General features: G+C 38.8%; 4 protein-coding genes across 7 annotated transcripts; 3 read left to right on the top strand and 1 right to left on the bottom strand.

Annotated features, from left to right (window-relative positions):
- Window positions 1-266: 266 nt before the first annotated feature.
- On the top strand, window positions 267-4,337 carry LOC109545473 (lysyl oxidase homolog 2). The gene is made up of 7 exons (XM_019916195.2): window positions 267-567; window positions 618-767; window positions 818-992; window positions 2,734-2,894; window positions 2,952-3,146; window positions 3,201-3,438; window positions 3,890-4,337. The coding sequence occupies exons 1-7, from the start codon at window positions 387-389 to the stop codon at window positions 4,263-4,265; spliced, it is 1,476 nt and encodes a 491-aa protein (XP_019771754.2). The 5' UTR covers window positions 267-386; the 3' UTR covers window positions 4,266-4,337.
- On the bottom strand, window positions 4,329-10,080 carry LOC109545472 (inositol polyphosphate-5-phosphatase A). Of its 2 annotated transcripts, none has more exons than XM_019916192.2 (9): window positions 9,789-10,080; window positions 9,573-9,698; window positions 7,901-8,131; window positions 7,674-7,841; window positions 7,363-7,620; window positions 7,149-7,310; window positions 6,849-7,091; window positions 6,226-6,760; window positions 4,329-5,009 (listed from the first exon to the last, which is right to left on the bottom strand). In XM_019916192.2, the coding sequence occupies exons 2-9, from the start codon at window positions 9,627-9,629 to the stop codon at window positions 4,870-4,872; spliced, it is 1,794 nt and encodes a 597-aa protein (XP_019771751.2). In that variant the 5' UTR covers window positions 9,630-9,698; window positions 9,789-10,080; the 3' UTR covers window positions 4,329-4,869. The 2 variants fall into 2 exon arrangements, with proteins under 2 accessions (XP_019771751.2, XP_019771753.1); XM_019916194.2 differs by having other exon boundaries at window positions 6,724-6,760; window positions 9,789-10,079.
- Window positions 10,081-10,319: 239 nt separating this feature from the next.
- On the top strand, window positions 10,320-15,037 carry LOC109545471 (G protein-coupled receptor kinase 2). Of its 3 annotated transcripts, none has more exons than XM_019916189.2 (10): window positions 10,320-10,719; window positions 12,266-12,361; window positions 12,420-12,583; window positions 12,628-12,930; window positions 12,989-13,294; window positions 13,351-13,492; window positions 13,568-13,730; window positions 13,791-13,980; window positions 14,035-14,298; window positions 14,862-15,037. In XM_019916189.2, exons 1-10 carry the CDS (start codon window positions 10,668-10,670, stop codon window positions 14,925-14,927), a joined length of 1,746 nt encoding a protein of 581 aa, XP_019771748.2. In that variant the 5' UTR covers window positions 10,320-10,667; the 3' UTR covers window positions 14,928-15,037. The 3 variants fall into 3 exon arrangements, with proteins under 3 accessions (XP_019771748.2, XP_019771750.2, XP_019771749.2); XM_019916191.2 differs by having other exon boundaries at window positions 10,321-10,719; window positions 12,661-12,930; XM_019916190.2 differs by having other exon boundaries at window positions 10,322-10,719; window positions 12,637-12,930.
- Window positions 15,038-15,250: 213 nt separating this feature from the next.
- Window positions 15,251-17,748, top strand: LOC109545474 (vesicular integral-membrane protein VIP36). Its single transcript, XM_019916196.2, has 6 exons — window positions 15,251-15,537; window positions 15,870-15,985; window positions 16,045-16,242; window positions 16,296-16,458; window positions 16,783-16,949; window positions 17,131-17,748. Exons 1-6 carry the CDS (start codon window positions 15,414-15,416, stop codon window positions 17,344-17,346), a joined length of 984 nt encoding a protein of 327 aa, XP_019771755.1. The 5' UTR covers window positions 15,251-15,413; the 3' UTR covers window positions 17,347-17,748.
- The last annotated feature ends 376 nt before the right edge of the window (window positions 17,749-18,124 follow it).

The raw sequence follows: 18,124 nt of genomic DNA, 5'->3' as shown, positions 1-18,124 counted from the left end.
GAGCCAAAGAATTCGTTTTGGCATCGTTGGATAGAGAATTGAACCCTGCATCCGCCCTTGTCTTTGCGGTAGTTTCGGATCATTAGGACTGATCAATCAAGCATTTCTCTGTTGCAAACAAAGAATAATTTCGAGCTTTTGGGTCCCTGGCAATTATAGCGCAAACAGCTGAAAAATCTGAACCCGAACCAATTTGAGATTCATTGGATTCCCAACACATGCTAAAACTATTGTTCGTCCCAAATTACGGAAACATATTCCGACCTAAATCGCAGCACACCGCTGACCCAGATTTTAGCATAATAACATCGCCCCAAAGGTGAACCATTCTGGTGCCGAAAGTGAACTATATTTTTTTAAAATTTAGTTGAATAACAGCGTCCAAAATGCTTAATGTCAAGTACCTAGACCTGATTTTATTTTTAGTTTGTACGTTGGAAATAGCGGCGATTCACTCCCACGATGCCTTGAGTAAGAACAAAAGTATTCTGATCCGCAAACATCTGAAGAGGTTGAAGAAGGTCGATGGTGGCGTTCGGTTGGTTGGAGGACGCGATGAATACGAAGGTAATTTAGAAACTAGGGAAATTGGGGCTGTTTTATCAGTGTTCCGGTAGGGAACGTGGAAATTCTATACCAAGGCAAATGGGGCGCAGTGTGCGACGATGAGTGGGACTTGAAGGAAAGTCTGGTGGTTTGCAAGCAACTGGGGTACTTTAGTGGCGCAGTCAAACCAACCAGCAACAGCTACTTCGGAATCTCCAAAAGTAAGCCCAGGAAAATCATATCAAACTCCTTCAAACACTTAATAAACCAGGGAAGTTCTGGATGGACGATGTTTTCTGCGACGGCACTGAAGAGGAACTTGCCGATTGCCGGTTTGATGGCTGGGGGAAAAATGACTGCAAAGACTCTGAGGCTGCCGGCGTCATCTGCCTGGACCCAGCCCAAACCTCCTCAATTCCAAATGAGGCTAAGGCGGACACCAAGAGGTAGTGGACTGGGCCTGGGTAACTCAGTGATTTTTTAGGAGTTGGCGCAGTGCTGCGCAAATGGATTGGTGCGCCAACCCAACGCACTGGCGCAGTTTTTCAGTTCCATTGTTGGGAAATAGTTGACCACTTTTGTAAAATTTATTATAAAGGCCATTTATTAATAACATTTTTAAAAGTCTTCAAAATTCAGAACTTTCCAGTTTTAGCCAAGTAAAAATGATGACAACCTTAAGATATTTTCCGCGAAAAATTATTAAATGAATTTCGAATCTTTCGTCGCTTTCTAAAAAGTTTTGAAATCCCTTTCCAGTTTCGAATTTGGAACAAAAATCAAACAATTTTTTTCAAAAAACGAACAGAATAAGCGAAAGTTTTTAACAGATTATTTGTAAATCTTGTCACCTCCATTCCTCTGAAGACTGGAGAATTTGTTAAAAAAATGTGGTTTTTTAGTTTTGACTGGATTTCTTTGCTTTACTTTCTACTCAAAAACGCTCTATTTTGTAGAGTTTCACTTAAAAATACTGACGATCTACAGGGCTTTTTCGCGAAAAACTACAAGACAAATTTATAGGTTTGTAAAAAATTTACAAAAACTGCTTTCAGTGTCGAATTCGGGACAAAAACTAAAACAAATTCTCACCATTTTTTCCCGAAAACCATTAAGGTTTTCTCCAAACCCGATCACAAAACTAAAAGTTTTTAATCGAAAACGCAAAATGCATTATTTTTTGGTGATTTTTTTTTTTACAATAATAGAGTGTTTCCAGTCAAAAATTCCAAAATTAATTTTGCTATAAAATTAGCCCCATTGATCGGCTTGCAGGAAAATTTAGAAAAGCCTTTTCAGCTTCGAATTTGGCAGAAATACCAAATAATTTGATTCAGTTTTTTACCGAAACCACTTAGGACTATCTTGAAAAAACGACCAAAGCCAAAGTTTTCAAAAAGTTATTGGGGAAATTCGCCGCCCTCATCGCTCTGAAGATTTCTAAAGTTTCTTTAAATTTTCCAGTTATTCCAGTTTCAACAAAGTTTTTATTAAGCAATTCTTTCTACGCAAAAATCGCATTATTTTTTAGTTAAAATACTGACGCTTCAGGTATTTTCTGCGAAAAATTATAAGATACATTTTAGTAGAACACTCGCCTCTTTAACCGCTTTGCAAAAATGTTTGGAACACTTTTTACAGCTCCAAATTATGGACAAAACCCTCTAGGTCTTTTTCCAAAAATATTTCCCCGAACTGAAAAAGCGAAAGTTTATAACCATTTATGTGGAAAACTCTTGGAAACTGGAGTTTCTTCACTTTTAGGTCAATATTTCGAAACAACACTGTCTCTAAACAGAAAAACTGAGTTTTCCTAACGTTTTACTGTAAAATACTGACAAACTGAATCTTCTATGCAAAAAAATTAAGGTTTTCTTGTAAAATCGATTTTACAAGAAAACTCGTCGACTTTCTTTGGACTCAGTTCTGTTGCAGGGAAAATCTTCATGACTTCTTTTAGTTGCTCGGACTAAGTAGTAAAACGTTTCTCAGAAAAAATGTTAATAACCCTGTTTTAGATGCAAAAATTCCAGTCGCGGGTCCGGCAAAGCTTTAACAAATGAATTATAACTCATTAACCGATGAATTATAACTCGTTAACTCAGAAAGCGCAACTCAACAGTGTTACCCAGGCCTATAGTGGACTTTAGTGCTACTCCAACCAAACGACTGCCAATTAATTTGCAGACTTTCCATCGGCGCTACAAGAAAAATCCGACTGAGAGGAGGCAGAGTGGCCACTGAAGGAAGAGTCGAGGTCCAGACCAAGGGGGGCCGATGGGATGTTATTTGCGCCGAAGGCTGGTCTCTACGTGAAGCCCTAGTCGTTTGCAAAACCCTTTCCCTAGGCAAGTTATTCAATGTTTATTCCGAGAAAATGATACAGTTTAGTGGGGATATTCTAGGATATGCTGCCGATGCTATCCAGACAAAGTTCTTCGGGGGCAAACTATCAAAAACCAGTCTAGCAGGAGTGCGGTGCTTCAGCAATGAAACCTCTTTCGCTACCTGCACTTATCAAGTCTCCCTAACCGGAAAATGCAGCGAAGAAGAAGTGGCCGCAGTTTCCTGCACACAATCGCTCTCCGACTTAGTTATCGGTCAGTTTTGCTTAAATCCTCACTGTTCCAGTCAGTTTTATATCAACTCTGCAGACCACGAGGAATTGACCAGATCGGCCTATCTTCAGGACCAGACGATGTTCTTCCTGCAGTGCGCCATGGAGGAAAATTGCGCCGCTTCTTCCGCCTACCAGATCCAGAAGGAGAATGAGGCGTGGCACTTGGAAACGAGGCGGTTGCTGCGATTTACTGCCCGCATTTTGAACGCTGGCACTGCGGATTTTCGGCCTCTGATTCCCAAGCATTTGTGGGAGTGGCATATGTGCCATATGTAAGTTTTCAGCCAATGGGAAACATGCAAAGGAATAAAATTCCTTAAAGGTGCTACATTTTGAACTTTGCACGCCAATAAGAAGGGGTCTGTGGAGCTTGCTAAAAAACTTGCTTTAAGAAAGGGAATCAAACAAGTGGTTTTTCTGTGGAACTTCACACAAAAACTACTTAAAAACACAAAAACAGAATAAAATATAAATAGGAACAGTTGAACGTTCTACAAATAAAAAATCTAAATAGGTATATTCTGAGCTCTTAAACAATTAAAAGCAGTTATAAGTTACATACAAAAAATCAAAAGGTTGCTTTGAATATAAACGAATTCGCATTTCCTCTAAGTATAAGATATAAGAATTGACCCAAACAACCCTGTGTAATTGCGTGACTATTCAGTCAAAAGTTCATATGTAAAAATGGGAGTTTTAAATAAAAATTTGGGGCTGTTTCAGGCATTATCACAGCATGGAAGTGTTTGCCACCTTTGATATATTCGATGCGAAAGGAGCTCGAGTGGCTGAAGGGCACAAAGCCTCATTCTGCCTGGAAGATAACCAGTGCCTTCCAGGAGTGGAGCCGAAATATGCTTGCGCAAACTACGGCGACCAAGGAATCACCGTAAACTGTTCGGATATTTACAAACACACTGTGGATTGCCAATGGGTCGATATATCCGATCTTGATCCAGGCAATTACAAGATCAAAATAGCCGTTAATCCAGAATGCAAGATTGCCGAGATGGATTATCGGAATAATGCGGCGCTTTGTGACTTTATTTACACGCCGGCTTTTGGAACTGTTACCAATTGCGCCTTGGAACTTCCATAGCATGTAGAACTATTGGTGGGCGATATTCAGTTTTTTTAGAAAAATGGGTTAAGGAAAACACAATTTAACTAACTAAACTTGTTTTATTCCAACACGTGAATAACAAAAATAAAATCTGGTAGAAAACACAAACAAAACACATCGATAAATTACACGCATTAATATGGTGATTTACATGATTTAAGTACGTCTATATTAACATTATTTGTCAGTTAAGTATACCACGGAGATGCATGCATGGTTAAACACGGGAACACATTTATATTAGTGGATTTCTTCCAGATACAGTCGCAATTCCTAAGTATTATCAGCATTAAAGTAAATACTCGTTAAATCAGGTACAAAATTATTTATCTACTTTAAGTTTAAATTAGTCAAATAAATACTTGCGTAAACCTATAAGTTACACACATATTTTAACTGAACTTAACAAACGCTTAAAAAAGGGTCAATCCACTGTTTACAATTATGCTATTATTAAGCGTGGTAATAACACGGAAGATTAATATCGGCTCAAATTACCCTGATTCATCTGGATCTTCTTATTAAATTGATAAACTATTGATATCTCTTACTCGATAAACCCTGTAATGTGCAAATTGCTCTAGACGGAAGATTCTTTCATAATCTTCATGGGATGCACAATATTTTGAATGCAAATATAGTCGCTGGTGGTGCCGATGTCTTTGTCCGAATCCGTTCTAACGCCAGACGCTTGCTCCACTGGTTCTTCGACGATTTTTCCTGGAACATCAACATGCAACTACAGTCCTTTACTAACTAATTGTGGCCGCACTTACCTGAAAATATTTTTAAACTCAAATTTTTCTAAACAATTCTTACAAGCTTTTATCAGTGAAAATTTGGGAAAATTGATCTAAAATACCCAAGGAATACGGTTGAGAAGCAAAAAAGTAGTTTGCAAAAATTACTCAGGCTTTAAAGGACATCTAGTTCAGAACAAGCAGGCACTAACAATGGGGCAAATGCCTCAAATAAAACAACTACTAAATGATAGGTCTATATTTGAAATAAAAATTAAGTCTGTTTGGCGAACCAAGAAAGGCGATTAGCTGCTACGACTAATTGTAATCCTCAGTCTTAATATGTTTAAGTCTATTATAGGTAAGTAGGATATATTATAAGTACTTAAAACTACACAATATGACCCCAAGGAAAGTATGCAAAGTTTCTTACACTGAGCCGCTATTGAAAATTCGAAATCCTGCGATTTTTTCGATATTTACTTGAAATTTGGACCGTAATCAACTAGATTAATGACGCCTTGGGTAAAACCCCCTATTTTAATTCTGATAAGCAGAAAAAAAGACGCCAGACAAGAATGCTTCTATATTGAGCAAATAATGATTTAGTGGTGCACTACAAAAAAAGACGGCGGTAAAAGGGGAATTGGCCGGTAAAAAGTACCACCCTGTACATTTTCGCAAGCGATTGACCACACTGAACGGTGTCAACCTTCCAATGTAAACCCCGTAAAAATTTAAGGAAAATATCTGGCCGAAAAAAATTAGATCTTGTTTCAGGACCATCACTTCTTTTCAGGTCTTGTTGGTTTAAAAGTCTTGAACACAAATGTTCCAAGAATTAGTCGCCAAACAGCAGTTGATTCAAGTTATTAACTAACTTTGCGTTATTTCCCCAGTCACACTAAATATGAATCCTCTAGCGATAAACAATCAACTTTAATAACACGTTAGATAAATTAATGAAATATTCGGTTCAATAGCTCACCGCCTTTCTCAAGCCGGCCCCAAATTGCCTACGCTACAGGTAATTACAGGAAAACAACAATACAAATACGCACACTTGCACAGATTGGCCGAAAAGCCGATCAATTTCCGGGAACGGTTTGATCGTTTTGGGGCCAAACCGTTGAGACAAACAGCAAAACTAAGTACAAATCATGCAACTGAGCAACATTTCAAGTACATTCTTCTACCTTTCTTTTTGCCTCGATTTGAGATTCTATCGCTACTCTTCAGCTGAGCTTTACTACAATTACTTTTACTCTCTTCCGAACTACGTCTACTACTCGCCTCTACCATGCCGCTCAACTGTCGCAGCTCATCATCGACATACGCTCGACTAATCAAAGGAAATTCTTTGGTTGAAATTATATTCTCTAATTTACTTTTCAGCTCCGTCGCTAACAGCGAGCTTCTTCGGCTGTCCTCTCGAGTTTCATCCTCTTCGGGCAGCGGCGTTCGAGAATTCGAACTCTCAGGCGTATACGGTTCGAGCGTTAGCATGCCTTTGTTTGCTCGATCATGCAGCAATGAGGAATCAATGGATACGTCCGTTGATGAGCGATTTACATTGCTGTTAATGTAGTCGCTCATATCCACCACGTTTATTGTGTAGGAAGCAAAATTGCGGCAACAGCGACACGTGTCAGGCAAGCAAACGAACAAGGCATGGTCACAACACTTAACTATACCTGCGTAAGTCCGAAGGGATACTCGGAGGAATACTGGCTGGAATAAAAAAAATTCTAAGCCCTTTAGAGATGCAAAAGTTGAGTGCCTCAGAACTCAAAGCCGGTATTTGTGCAGTTTCACTTGCCTTGTGGTCTCCCATGCAAGTATTCAGTCCTAATAAGTCATAGTCGTGACTTTGCATCTCGTCGATGATTTTTTGAGCAGAATGGCTGAACAGAACTCTGTCGCACCATGCAGGGCAACGTGTTGGCATGTAATTGGCTCCTTTTGCAATGGTCTCCTCAAAAGGATACGAGGGGGCAAACGTAATGGGATACTCAGTCAGGATGTTCGCGAAAGCCTCCGATTCCTTATCAAACTTTTTCAGCTGCAAAGAAATTCAGGGTAATTTTTGCTTTGCAACGTCCCCAATTTGCATACTTGCCCAGTCATAATTCAAAAAAACCCTGGCATGGTCAGAATGGTTGAACTCCTTCTTCCCCACAGTCAAAATCAGGTCGTCATCCTCACTGTTATAATGAATTTTCGTTTGATCATTGTTTTTAATGTTTTGTACCCTGGTTTTGGTCAAGCCGCTGGTCAGTTGCTTCAAAAAAAGCCTGGATAAAACCTGGTGGAAGTAAAAAGCAACAACCTACTTTGATAACTCCTTCGTTATCAGTTCGAAAGTTAAAATCCCCAAATACAAAGTACGGTACATTTTCCAAGCCATCGTTATGAAACCGGTACAGTGTATGTTCCAGTGCTCTTTGCCGATTCCTGCAGTAAACTGAAGGATACGAGGACATAGAGACCAGATTTGAGGCGTCATGAAACAAGTGCAAGTTGACTAAATCGAACACTGTGCCGCACAACAACCATCTGGTTCGCATGAAACCTTTCCGGGACCATTTGCACTGAAACGGGATTTTTACGAATAAAATAAACACAAATCCCAACAGATGCAAACCTCTGGGAAAAAGTGCTGCGGAAATTTCGCCTTCTCTATGGTATCAACGGCTTCTATATTGCCTGAGAATGTTTGCGTATCCTCAACGGCAATAAACTCGGCCTTTTTAAAGTCCCAAATCAAAACCTCTTTTATCGAGTTGTGAATAAAATACAGATTTCCCAATGCCTAAAGAGGGGATGTTAATGAATTGCTGATTGTTTTGCGGTTAGTCAGATCTGAATTACTGTGAAGTTTTCCACCGAAGTATAATCCTCGTCCAAGTATATCCGCACTTTATTAAATTGCTGCAATTCGCTGCTGGAGCAGAGATGGTCCACGAATCTCTTCACATGTTTCATGGAGTTTTCATAGTTCTTACCACCCACTTCTTGGCAATGTAAGGCAATAAATTTGCTATCCAAATTGGCTATTTTAGACAAGAATTCCTCAGTCCATAGTTTAAGCATTTCATTCGGCTACAAATACTTTCATCAATGTCTATTTACTTGTTGAACAGTCCACCAAACAATACATTTCTTCTAGAATTTAAGCAGATTAACTAGAACATCTTACACAAGGCATCTCCTGGCCTCGATCTACGCCTGAAACACCCTGTATAATTGCGATGATTGCATTCCTCAAACATTTTTCATATGAACATATCAGGCAAAAAATGTAAATTTTTCCTGGATTGACGACACTTTCTCATAGAAACGTGCCAAATTTAAAAGTTGTGATTCATCAAAATGCTAACGGGGTCCAAAGGTGGCAAAATTTGAATTAAAAATCAACCATCGTATTTAAATTAATTAAGCTAATGATAAAGTCGAAATCCAACCGGCGGTTTATAGATAAACAATTTTTTGCACCACCTGGTTTAATGACTCTTATAGTGCAGTAAACAAATTCATTTTCCCAAATAGAAAATGTGAAAATCATGCGACTTTTGATGTCCACTTTAAATAATGTCCACAGCGCTTGTTTATTTGATTAGAAATGAACCGATGCGTTTGGCCAACAATTTTTTTGAGGCCGATAAACAATTTATTTTCGAACATTTTTCAAGAATTCTACTCTTTTTAATAGTAATGAAAAAACATCCTTATTTTGTATTTATTTTGTTTGGACTCAGCCCAACAAATGTCCACAACAGTAAGAAAAAATCCAATAATATACTCACATAATGAACCTTCAAAGCAAAGTTTTTTCGTTCTGCAGACAATATTTTTTTAAAAAATGAACACTCCGTATACAATGCCGTAAAACTAAAGCAGTTACGATAAATGAGCCATTTCCCCAAAAATAAATGCATGCATTTGGGGTCAATTAGACTAAATCAAACAAAAAATCCAACTATCTGTGATTGAAATGAATAATCTAAACATTTGGAATTACTTCAATAACAGACCTAATGAATTACTTTGAACTTTCCTTGTGGAAAATTGCGCTGTATTGGTCGGTTTAACAGTTTTTTCGCAATATTTGTACAGTAATTTACAATTTTCCCTATTAATTTAGTGACTTCATAATTCCTTAACAAATAAGTTGGTGTCTAAAAATATGGCATTCAAAGGCTACACCACTGTAGGTAGTATATGAAATAAATCAATAATATCGATAATAATCAGACATTTAGGTAGTGTGGCTGTCCTTTTTATTGATTTACAATCATTGAGCTAATCCTGAGCGAAAAGACACAGATGCAGGAACAATAGGAGTGTAATGAGCAGGATTTAAAAAGTAAACAAGTTGGACTTTGGCGTCAGAATTTGTTTATTTGTGGTCTGCACCTAAACAGTGGAACAGGCAGATCAAAGAGGCCCCTTTACGAAGCATCTGATGCACATGACCCTTTAAAGGTATTGATTGCTAGCCTGTTGAACTAGGTCAACTATAACACTAGATTTCCGCACTTACCTCCTCAAATATTGAACCAACATTGGCTGTAACCAGCAGAATTGATACAGAATTCATTTTCGACTAATTTCAAGGATCACAGCACGTTCAATGAACACTATCACCATCTGCTGTGTAAGATCTTTCCTGGAATTGAAAAAGAACTTGAGCACATAAAATTCTAATAAAACCACAAATTAGGAAATTGGCTGGATTTTCCTGACGGGGGTTACTCACCAAGTGATGGGGCATTTTTGGTTCTAGAGGGTGTGAAACATGCCGTCGCACTACAGGGCTTCGCCCCACAACACTCTTATATTGACAAACACTTGTAAAGGGTGCAAACTGCCCCTAAAATCCAGACGAGTCAAAATATCGACTGTCTAACCGCCCACTTGAGGGAACTGGAACGGCATTATTTATCCGGTGGTTATTGGGAAGGTTTTTTGGAAAATTCGCCCGGAATTCAGAGCCTTCGAAAGTTTACTGGGATTTGTGAGCTCAATTAGGCCTGCTGGGGGATTTAAATCGGTATTTATACATTCCTGATAGGTTTTGGCGTGAAAGCTTGGCAACGTAGGTTGAAAGGCTGTCTCATCAGATGCCATTTTCAATGTAACTTTGAAGCTGCATTTGGTTTCTGTGGGCCAAGCGAGGAGGGTAATTCTTGTATTATTTGTGAAAAATCCTCCTGGTTAGCGATTGCTTTCTTCAAGTTTGAGATTTCTGAAAATCGAGCTAGTCAATATTGCTCGTGATTTTTACCAAATGATTATAATCACGACAATCGGCAATAATGCCGTATCCTCCGTGCTCAGGGGCCGTGTTGTAGACACGCCCTTTGCAGGCTTTTATTTACAAACAATTATCAATTTTGGGGCTCATCTGAATATAGGGGCCTTCGTTTGCTCGAGTCTCCTTACAAATCAATGCATTTAGTTCCACCACATTCGTATTCCACACAACTGATCGTTCCGAAGATATGAATGCACCCAAAACAAACCATGCTGATTGTGTCAGAATGTTAAAGTCTACAATTCCGATATAAACTGAGTGTTTTTGGGGCTCAAGCTTCATTTGAGGATCGCTTTTTAAACTACAACCACGCTGGAACTAATGGAACTGGAAAACATTGTGGCCAACACAGTCTATCTGAAGGCAAGGGAAGGTAAGCCATTGACAACAATCACAGCGTTTCACACCAATGGATCTCATGTGATGTGTTTTCTATTCATTCTCATGTAAATGCAGCTATTTGCTAAACCTTATTGCGCCCAATTGAAGACTAAGTGGCTACTTTGCCTGGAAGCTTGAGCTTTCCTTTCACGATTCATTTGCTTTGCCTGGTGCCCCTTTTGACTTATTCACTTTGCCATTAGTACTGCCGAAAGCTTCTCTACGTTCTGACGACTATTTGCCGTTAACAATAGATATCTGCTTATCTGGAAACTGTAGCAAAACAGGCTTTGTTTAGAAAAAAAACTAGATGTTTAAGATAACAGCGTGTTGAGTAGATAAGAACTTCCTGTTAACATTGCATATAAGCTCTGTATGTACTTTTCATCAAATGCCTGAAATAATTCAATTTGCGATTTAAATAACAGGGTATTTTGAGCAAAATACCAAGTTTTTGTATCTTGTCCCGTTAGTTATTGCGAGTTAGGTCTTCCTCTGCCCTCAGTGTCTTTTTTGAATTCCAAATGGTTTATCACCTGAATGGCAGATTTTATCATAATCTCAAGCGCTCAGCCCTTGTTTAATTTATATCGTAAAAATTTCTTGATTTTTGATGTTTTTGTACACTTTTTCTCTCATTTGAAGGGACTAATTACTAGTTGCCGCTCAAAGAATGGGAATTGTAAATTCCCAATTTCATCATTGTTTTTCGGCTTCAAGGCACTAAGATTTCCATTAAACTCGGCCGGTTTTTCACGATTTTCTCAATCAGCAAAAACAGTGTCAGGGATTTATTTCGCAAAACTTTTTCTTTATTTATCACTGGAAATGCCAAGTTGCTAGATTTTTCCGATTTTGTTGGGTAAAATTTAAAAAAATCAGAGCTTCTGGGTATTTATGTATTGCTCATGGTTTTCCGGATAAATGGCAATTTTTCTCTAAAACTACTGATGTATGAGTTTTCGACTAAGGCGAGGTTTTTATCTAGAGCACAATGGCCTTTCAAATTGCCATTTTTTCTAGTGGCGTAAAAGTTAGAGACAAAACACCCCACTCAACCCCAAATTATTGAACATGAAACAGCTTAAAACGCGAGAAAGTGCTATTAATTTCCCTCAACAAAAATTTCTGTCGCGTAAAGATAAAACCAGAAAATACGTATGCGTGTTGTTATCCCAGTGATCTATTGATCAATATCCGACTGTTTTCGTCCATTTTATTAATGTGTTTGTTTTTCATAACACACTGGAGAATTATTATTTGGGGAAGGAGAAGGGAAAGTCTAGCCAGTTTTTTTAAGTAGAAATTATAATGGAATTCGCTTGAAATGTAAACGTGGCTTTGCCAAAAACACCTTTTATATTTTTAAACCATGAGATTAGAAGGGTTTTTGTTGTCCACAAAAATTGCAAACGGCTGCTGGAAAAGGAAAAACAGACTTGGCTTTAGTTTATAGACCTCACTGTTTCAATTTAAACCTTGTCTACATGATCACTGTGTATATAATAAACAATCAAAATGCTTCGTCGTTTTTTCAGGTGGATCTGATAATAATAAGGGAAAAAGTAAAAAGTGGAAGAAAATCCTGCAATTTCCTCATATATCCCAATGTCTGGAACTAGTTAGTAAAATAGGTGAGCAGCTGAAAAACCTTCTAATCGATGTGAACTTCATTGAATTGACTTTTTCCAGATTTTAAGTATGAATATGTTGTGGAACAACAGCCTATTGGCAAGACGCTGTTCGGCCAGTGGTGTGAGCTGAAAGGTACACAGTATCACTGCTTCTTCTTGCTTCTCGATGTTGAAATCGAGTCGGATGACCAGCGACACGATCTAGTTTCCGTAATTAAGCAAGTACGTACAGCGAACATTGGCTTTGATTGCGACTAATCCTAAAGGGCTTGCAGCAATTCCGTGATCTTCCTCCACAGAAAACCTCAGCCTTATTTCCTGATACTGATAAGCTGTTTCTGGAAGGAGAACAATTGGAAAATGGCCCTGGCAAAGACCTTTTCCACACTTCCATTCAGGCAGTAAGAACGTATCTAGCAGGGGAACCTTTTGAAGAATTCACTAAATCCATGTACTTTCATCGCTACTTGCAATGGAAGTGGCTCGAATCTCAGCCGGTTACGCACAAGACTTTTAGAATGTACCGCGTGTTGGGCAAAGGCGGTTTTGGGGAAGTTTGCGCCTGCCAGGTTTGTACAGCATTTGCCACTAAAGACCGAAATTTGCAAAGTTTTTCTTTGGCTGCAGGTGCGGGCGACTGGCAAAATGTACGCTTGCAAAAAGCTGGAAAAGAAGCGCATAAAAAAGCGCAAAGGTGAAGCCATGGTGCTGATTGAAAAACAGATTCTGGAGAAGATCAACTCACGATTTGTCGTCAATCTTACCTACGCATATGAGACGAAAGACGCTTTGTGTTTGGTGTTAACTATTATGAGCGGGGGCGATTTGAAATTTCACATCTACAATATGGGAGGCGAGCCAGGCCTGGATATTAACCGAACTCGATTCTACGCTGCTGAGGTGGTTTGTGGAGTGGAACACTTGCATAGGCAGGTCAGTTTATTAGCGCCCAATTCGCGATTTTTTCGCCTAACTAATTGATTTTATAGGGGATTGTATACCGAGACTGTAAGCCGGAGAACATTCTGTTGGATGATAATGGTCATGTACGCATTTCAGACCTGGGATTAGCCATCGTCTTGCCAGAAGGAGAGTCGGTGCGCGGTAGAGTTGGCACTGTAGGCTATATGGGTAAACAGCTAGCTTAGTTTAGCGCTTCCGCTTTACTTCTACAGGCCATTTCTGCATGACTTTCATCTGTTGCAGCTCCGGAAGTAATCGACAATGAGCGCTACAGTTTCAGTCCTGATTGGTTTAGCTTTGGCTGCTTGGTCTATGAAATGATCGAGGGGCAGGCTCCTTTCAGGGCCCGCAGAGAGAAAGTGAAACGCGAAGAAGTCGACAGGAGAGTGAAAGTGGAGCCAGAAAGGTACATTTGCCTGTTGCCTGGCGTTGCAAATACTCTCTGAGTGGTTTCAAAATGTTGCAGATACTCAAATAAATTCACCGAAGACTCAAAATCATTTTGCCAACAATTGCTTACCAAAAACGCCACAGATCGACTGGGCGGTAAAGCGGATCGCCACGGCGCTTTGCAGGTCAAACAACACGCATTTTTCCAGACCATCAACTGGAGACGGCTGGAGGCAGGAATCATTGATCCACCCTTTGTGCCAGATGTACGATGTGGTTCTACTTAGAGTTGATTTCGATGTTAATTTCCTAATTTGCAGCCTCATGCGGTTTACGCGAAGGACGTCCTTGATATAGAGCAGTTTTCCACGGTGAAAGGTGTTAATATTGACGAGAGTGATTCGTCGTTCTACTCGAAATTCAACACGGGGTGCGTCTCAATCCCGTGGCAAACAGAGATTATTGAGACAGATTGTTACCGCCAATTGAATGTGTTTGGACCCAACAATACCAGATCTCCAGATCTGGTTCTCGAACCGGCACCTCAAGCTAAGAGCGGCGATTGTTTCCCATTCCGGCGGAAGGTAAGAAGTCTCTTTAATTCGTTCTCTTCATTTTAAGACCTGGAAGGTTTGAAGAGATTTTGAAGAAAATATTCTGGTAATGCGTTGGGAAGTCAGGCTTTATTTCAGTATAAGAAGCCATAGAGCTTTCCAGGCCAAGTACTTTTTTAGGGGCGTTTTTAGCGAAAATGCGGTTTGATCACTTTTCACTCATTGAACATCACAATTTTTTGATTGTTTTTCAAACTGTTACGGCAATTCTGAAAATTTCGCGCTTTTGCCAGTGTTTGCTATTTCGCAAATTTAAAAATTTTGTGGGGGTTGGACAAGTTTGAGTTATTTTTTTAAGTTTTCAGTATTGTTACTTTGCTCGACATTTGGCAACTATAAGAAAGTATCGATGTTTGGCCATGCAGTTTGTTTCTTTTTATCTTGATTATCTTATGGAAAAGTTGCGAATTTCTATGAGCAAAAAGTGCTCGAAACCTGTCCCGATGTCCTAAAGCATTACCAATATTCTAATTATTTCCACAGTTATGGCTGGAAACAGCAAATTTTACATGAAATGTTTAAAACTGTTTCAGAAAAAGCAAATTCCTCGAAATCAGCCAGTACCTATCAATTCGTCATTACTATCCTCAGTGTCATAGACTTTCTTTTCTCATGATTGTGTAATCATAGTGCTTTTAATTTGTGTAGTTCCTTTGTTCATCATTGTCTTTCTATCTAAGCCACCAATAAATTTGTACATAAAAACGTGCATATTTTGTTATTAATATGATTTCCTATACTATTCATGCACATTTACTAGAATTTCTTTTGAATATAAAACTAACTAAATAAATAAGTTAGTTTTATATTCAAACGGAATTTCAACTGCAATGTTTCAAGAGTTGAAACGACAAAACCACGAGTGTGAGAAGGATGCACTACCATTTTAGGGCATTGCGCTTTGTCTTTGCTGCATATACATGGGAAGAAGAGCGCGGTTCAAACCTAGTTATTTACTGCCACTCTAACCTAAACGTCACAGTGACACAGAGAATTGTTATTCGTCTTGGCAAAATTTATTTAAGTAACTTTGCCGTTTCCCCGCGAAGCTTGAACATATTAATAGTGGGAAATTCATACTCAAAATGTACCTGAACAGCAATTACTTGACACATTTGCTGTTCTTATTGCTCCTGAAATTGGTAAAAGCAGAATGGAACACCAAAGATTATCTAAAAAGGGAGCACAGCCTTGTTAAGCCCTATCATGGTAAGCGATTTATTGCGTTTGCTTATGTGCAAATGAGCTATTTTTATACTTGACTTTTCAAATAACTCTGGCCTTCATTAGCTTAAGGTGACACCACAATGAGTTTCAATTGAATACACTTTACCTTTGTCTTGCCCCCAGCTCTAATTGGCTTAGTACACCGCCAAATAAAATACCTTCATAACCACCCCTTCGTTAATATGTAGCTTATCTGCATAGTACCATTGTCACCATTGTATTGCAAGTCAGTTTTACTCTTGCCAGACGACATGGCGAAAGCGCGTGAAACTCCAGTAATTTGAACTTAATAACAGTCTGTTATTTTTTTGCAGGCACTGGCATGCAGATTCCAAACTGGCAATACACAGGAAGTACAATTATAACTCCAAACCACATTCGGTTAACTGCAGATATGCAAAGCAAACAAGGAGCCATTTGGAATACAGTTGTATGTAGATCTATTCAAAAAAACTGCAACCATTTTGCAAGACTATAATGTGTTTCTAGCCCTTAATGATCAGGAACTGGGAAATGCAAGTACAGTTTAAAGTCCATGGAAAGGGCAAAGAGCTGTTTGGTGATGGTTTTGCGATATGGTATACCAAAGATCGTTCGCGCACTGGGCCAGTATTTGGAAGCAGTGATCTCTTTCATGGAATGGCCATAATCTTGGATACGTACAGTAACCACAATGGGCCTCATAATGTAAGGAAAATGCCCTTGATACAAGAACGAGTCTAACAGCTTCCTTCTTGCAGCATCAACATCCCTACATTTCTGCCATGGTTAACAATGGAACCATGTCGTATGACCACGATCGGGATGGAACTCACACTCAATTAGCCGGTTGTAATGCCAAATTTAGGAATCTTAATCATGATACTCACCTCTCAATCCGATATGAAAACGACGTTCTTACCGGTAAGTCCTTGTCGCTTTACTTCATTGCTTCAATTGCTGGCTTAAATGTATGCACTCGGGAGAACTGGAATTTTTCTACCGTTTGCCTCAAACGCGAAAATCATCGCGTTTTTTTCAGTGATAACAATTCAGGTTTGTGTTTGTTTGCATTTTTTGCAACCTTCGAAAGTCCCAAGAATTCTGAGAATTTGTTCCTTTCAATCGGTTGGATTACTTGCTTGTTAAGCTGCCTAAAATAGATTGAAATGCTAAATCAAACGCGATTTTCTGCAACTAATCAACAGTGATTGGCCAATGGCAGGCTAAATGAAGAGTCTGTTTCAGTATCTACGGATATTGAAGATAAGAAGGCTTGGAAGGAATGCTTTAAAGTGGAAGGGGTTCAATTGCCTACCGGATATTATCTTGGGGCATCAGCTACCACGGGAGATCTATCAGACAATCACGATTTAATTTCAATGCGATTGTATGAGTTGGATCTACCTGATGATGTAAGTATGGATGAAACCCTGAGAAAATACTATTGACAATCGAACTGAATTGAAGAAAGGATTTAAGTTAGGAAAATGCGCGTGGGGCGATAAAACTGAACAGAAAATGATATTTTTTGGGGTTTCTAGTACCAAAGCAAATTTTGAAGGAGTTTAGATTATATTGTCATTATTGTTATAGCCTCGAGCTCGTGAGGACAGGACTCACATCCTGCCATCCGCGACTTATTTTGAGCCTCCCAGAGACCATGTGGATGATCCCAAACCCTCGTCTCTTTCAGGTGTAAAAATCTTCTTTCTAATGCTACTGGGTAGCGTATTGTTAGTGGCGTGCGTGGTAATTGGTATTATGTTTTATCAGAAACAAAACGAGAAAAATCGCAAGCGATTCTACTAAGTGGATTTTTGGAGTTTTTATCGATGTACATTTTTATAAGACTGTGGGTGTAATATACATCGTCAAAAATTAGTTTTGGGTTTCTAGTTTATATTGACCATTAATTTATTCTGGTTTAAATACGGGTTTTTCATGGAGCATTTCAAGTGGACAGTACACAGTAGGATAAATTAGTTTAATTGGAAAAATCCGTAAGGCTGGGCAAAAATTTGAAGAACCAGAAAAGTGGGGCATTTTCTACCCAAAAAAGCTTTAAAACATGACCAGGATCATTCATTCAATATGGAAATGCAAATCCCATTAGAAGTTGGAATTTTCTTGAATTGTAATACATATATGTAGGAAGTAATGTGTACTGAAAAATTGTCAGAGAGAGCAAACTAAGAAAAGAACTGAAATTTAGTGTTTTTTTTTCTCTATTTCGCCTTTATCTTTCATCCTTTTATATTTCCTGGACGTTATTTTACAAGGTGTTGCGTATCAGCTGTCCTGATCTCGGTATAAGTTGCCAAGAAAAACCGCGAAAATACTGGAGGAAAATACATTCTTTTATTTAAAAAAATAACTTAAGAAAGTGTTGTGCTATGGAATTAATAAAATATAATTTAATATAGCATTTCATATTTCGAGGTAGTATTTCCTTTGGGAGCCATCGAGCGGATTGCGTGTTGTTTTACAATAACGAGTCGCGGCAAATTTAATGAGGTTTTTATGCAGCCATTGACACTCTTTTGTCGAAATAATGACTTTAGGGTTGTCGGTCGTCAGGGGTATTGTT

Source organism: Dendroctonus ponderosae, unplaced genomic scaffold (assembly GCF_020466585.1).
Source record: "Dendroctonus ponderosae isolate FM_Combo_2020 unplaced genomic scaffold, Dpon_F_20191213v2 Dpon_F_20191213_5, whole genome shotgun sequence".
In the NCBI taxonomy this organism is placed as follows: Eukaryota; Metazoa; Arthropoda; class Insecta; order Coleoptera; family Curculionidae; genus Dendroctonus; species Dendroctonus ponderosae.
The sequence above is the reverse complement of the archived record's forward strand: the minus strand, read 5'-3'. Positions and strand labels throughout refer to the sequence as shown.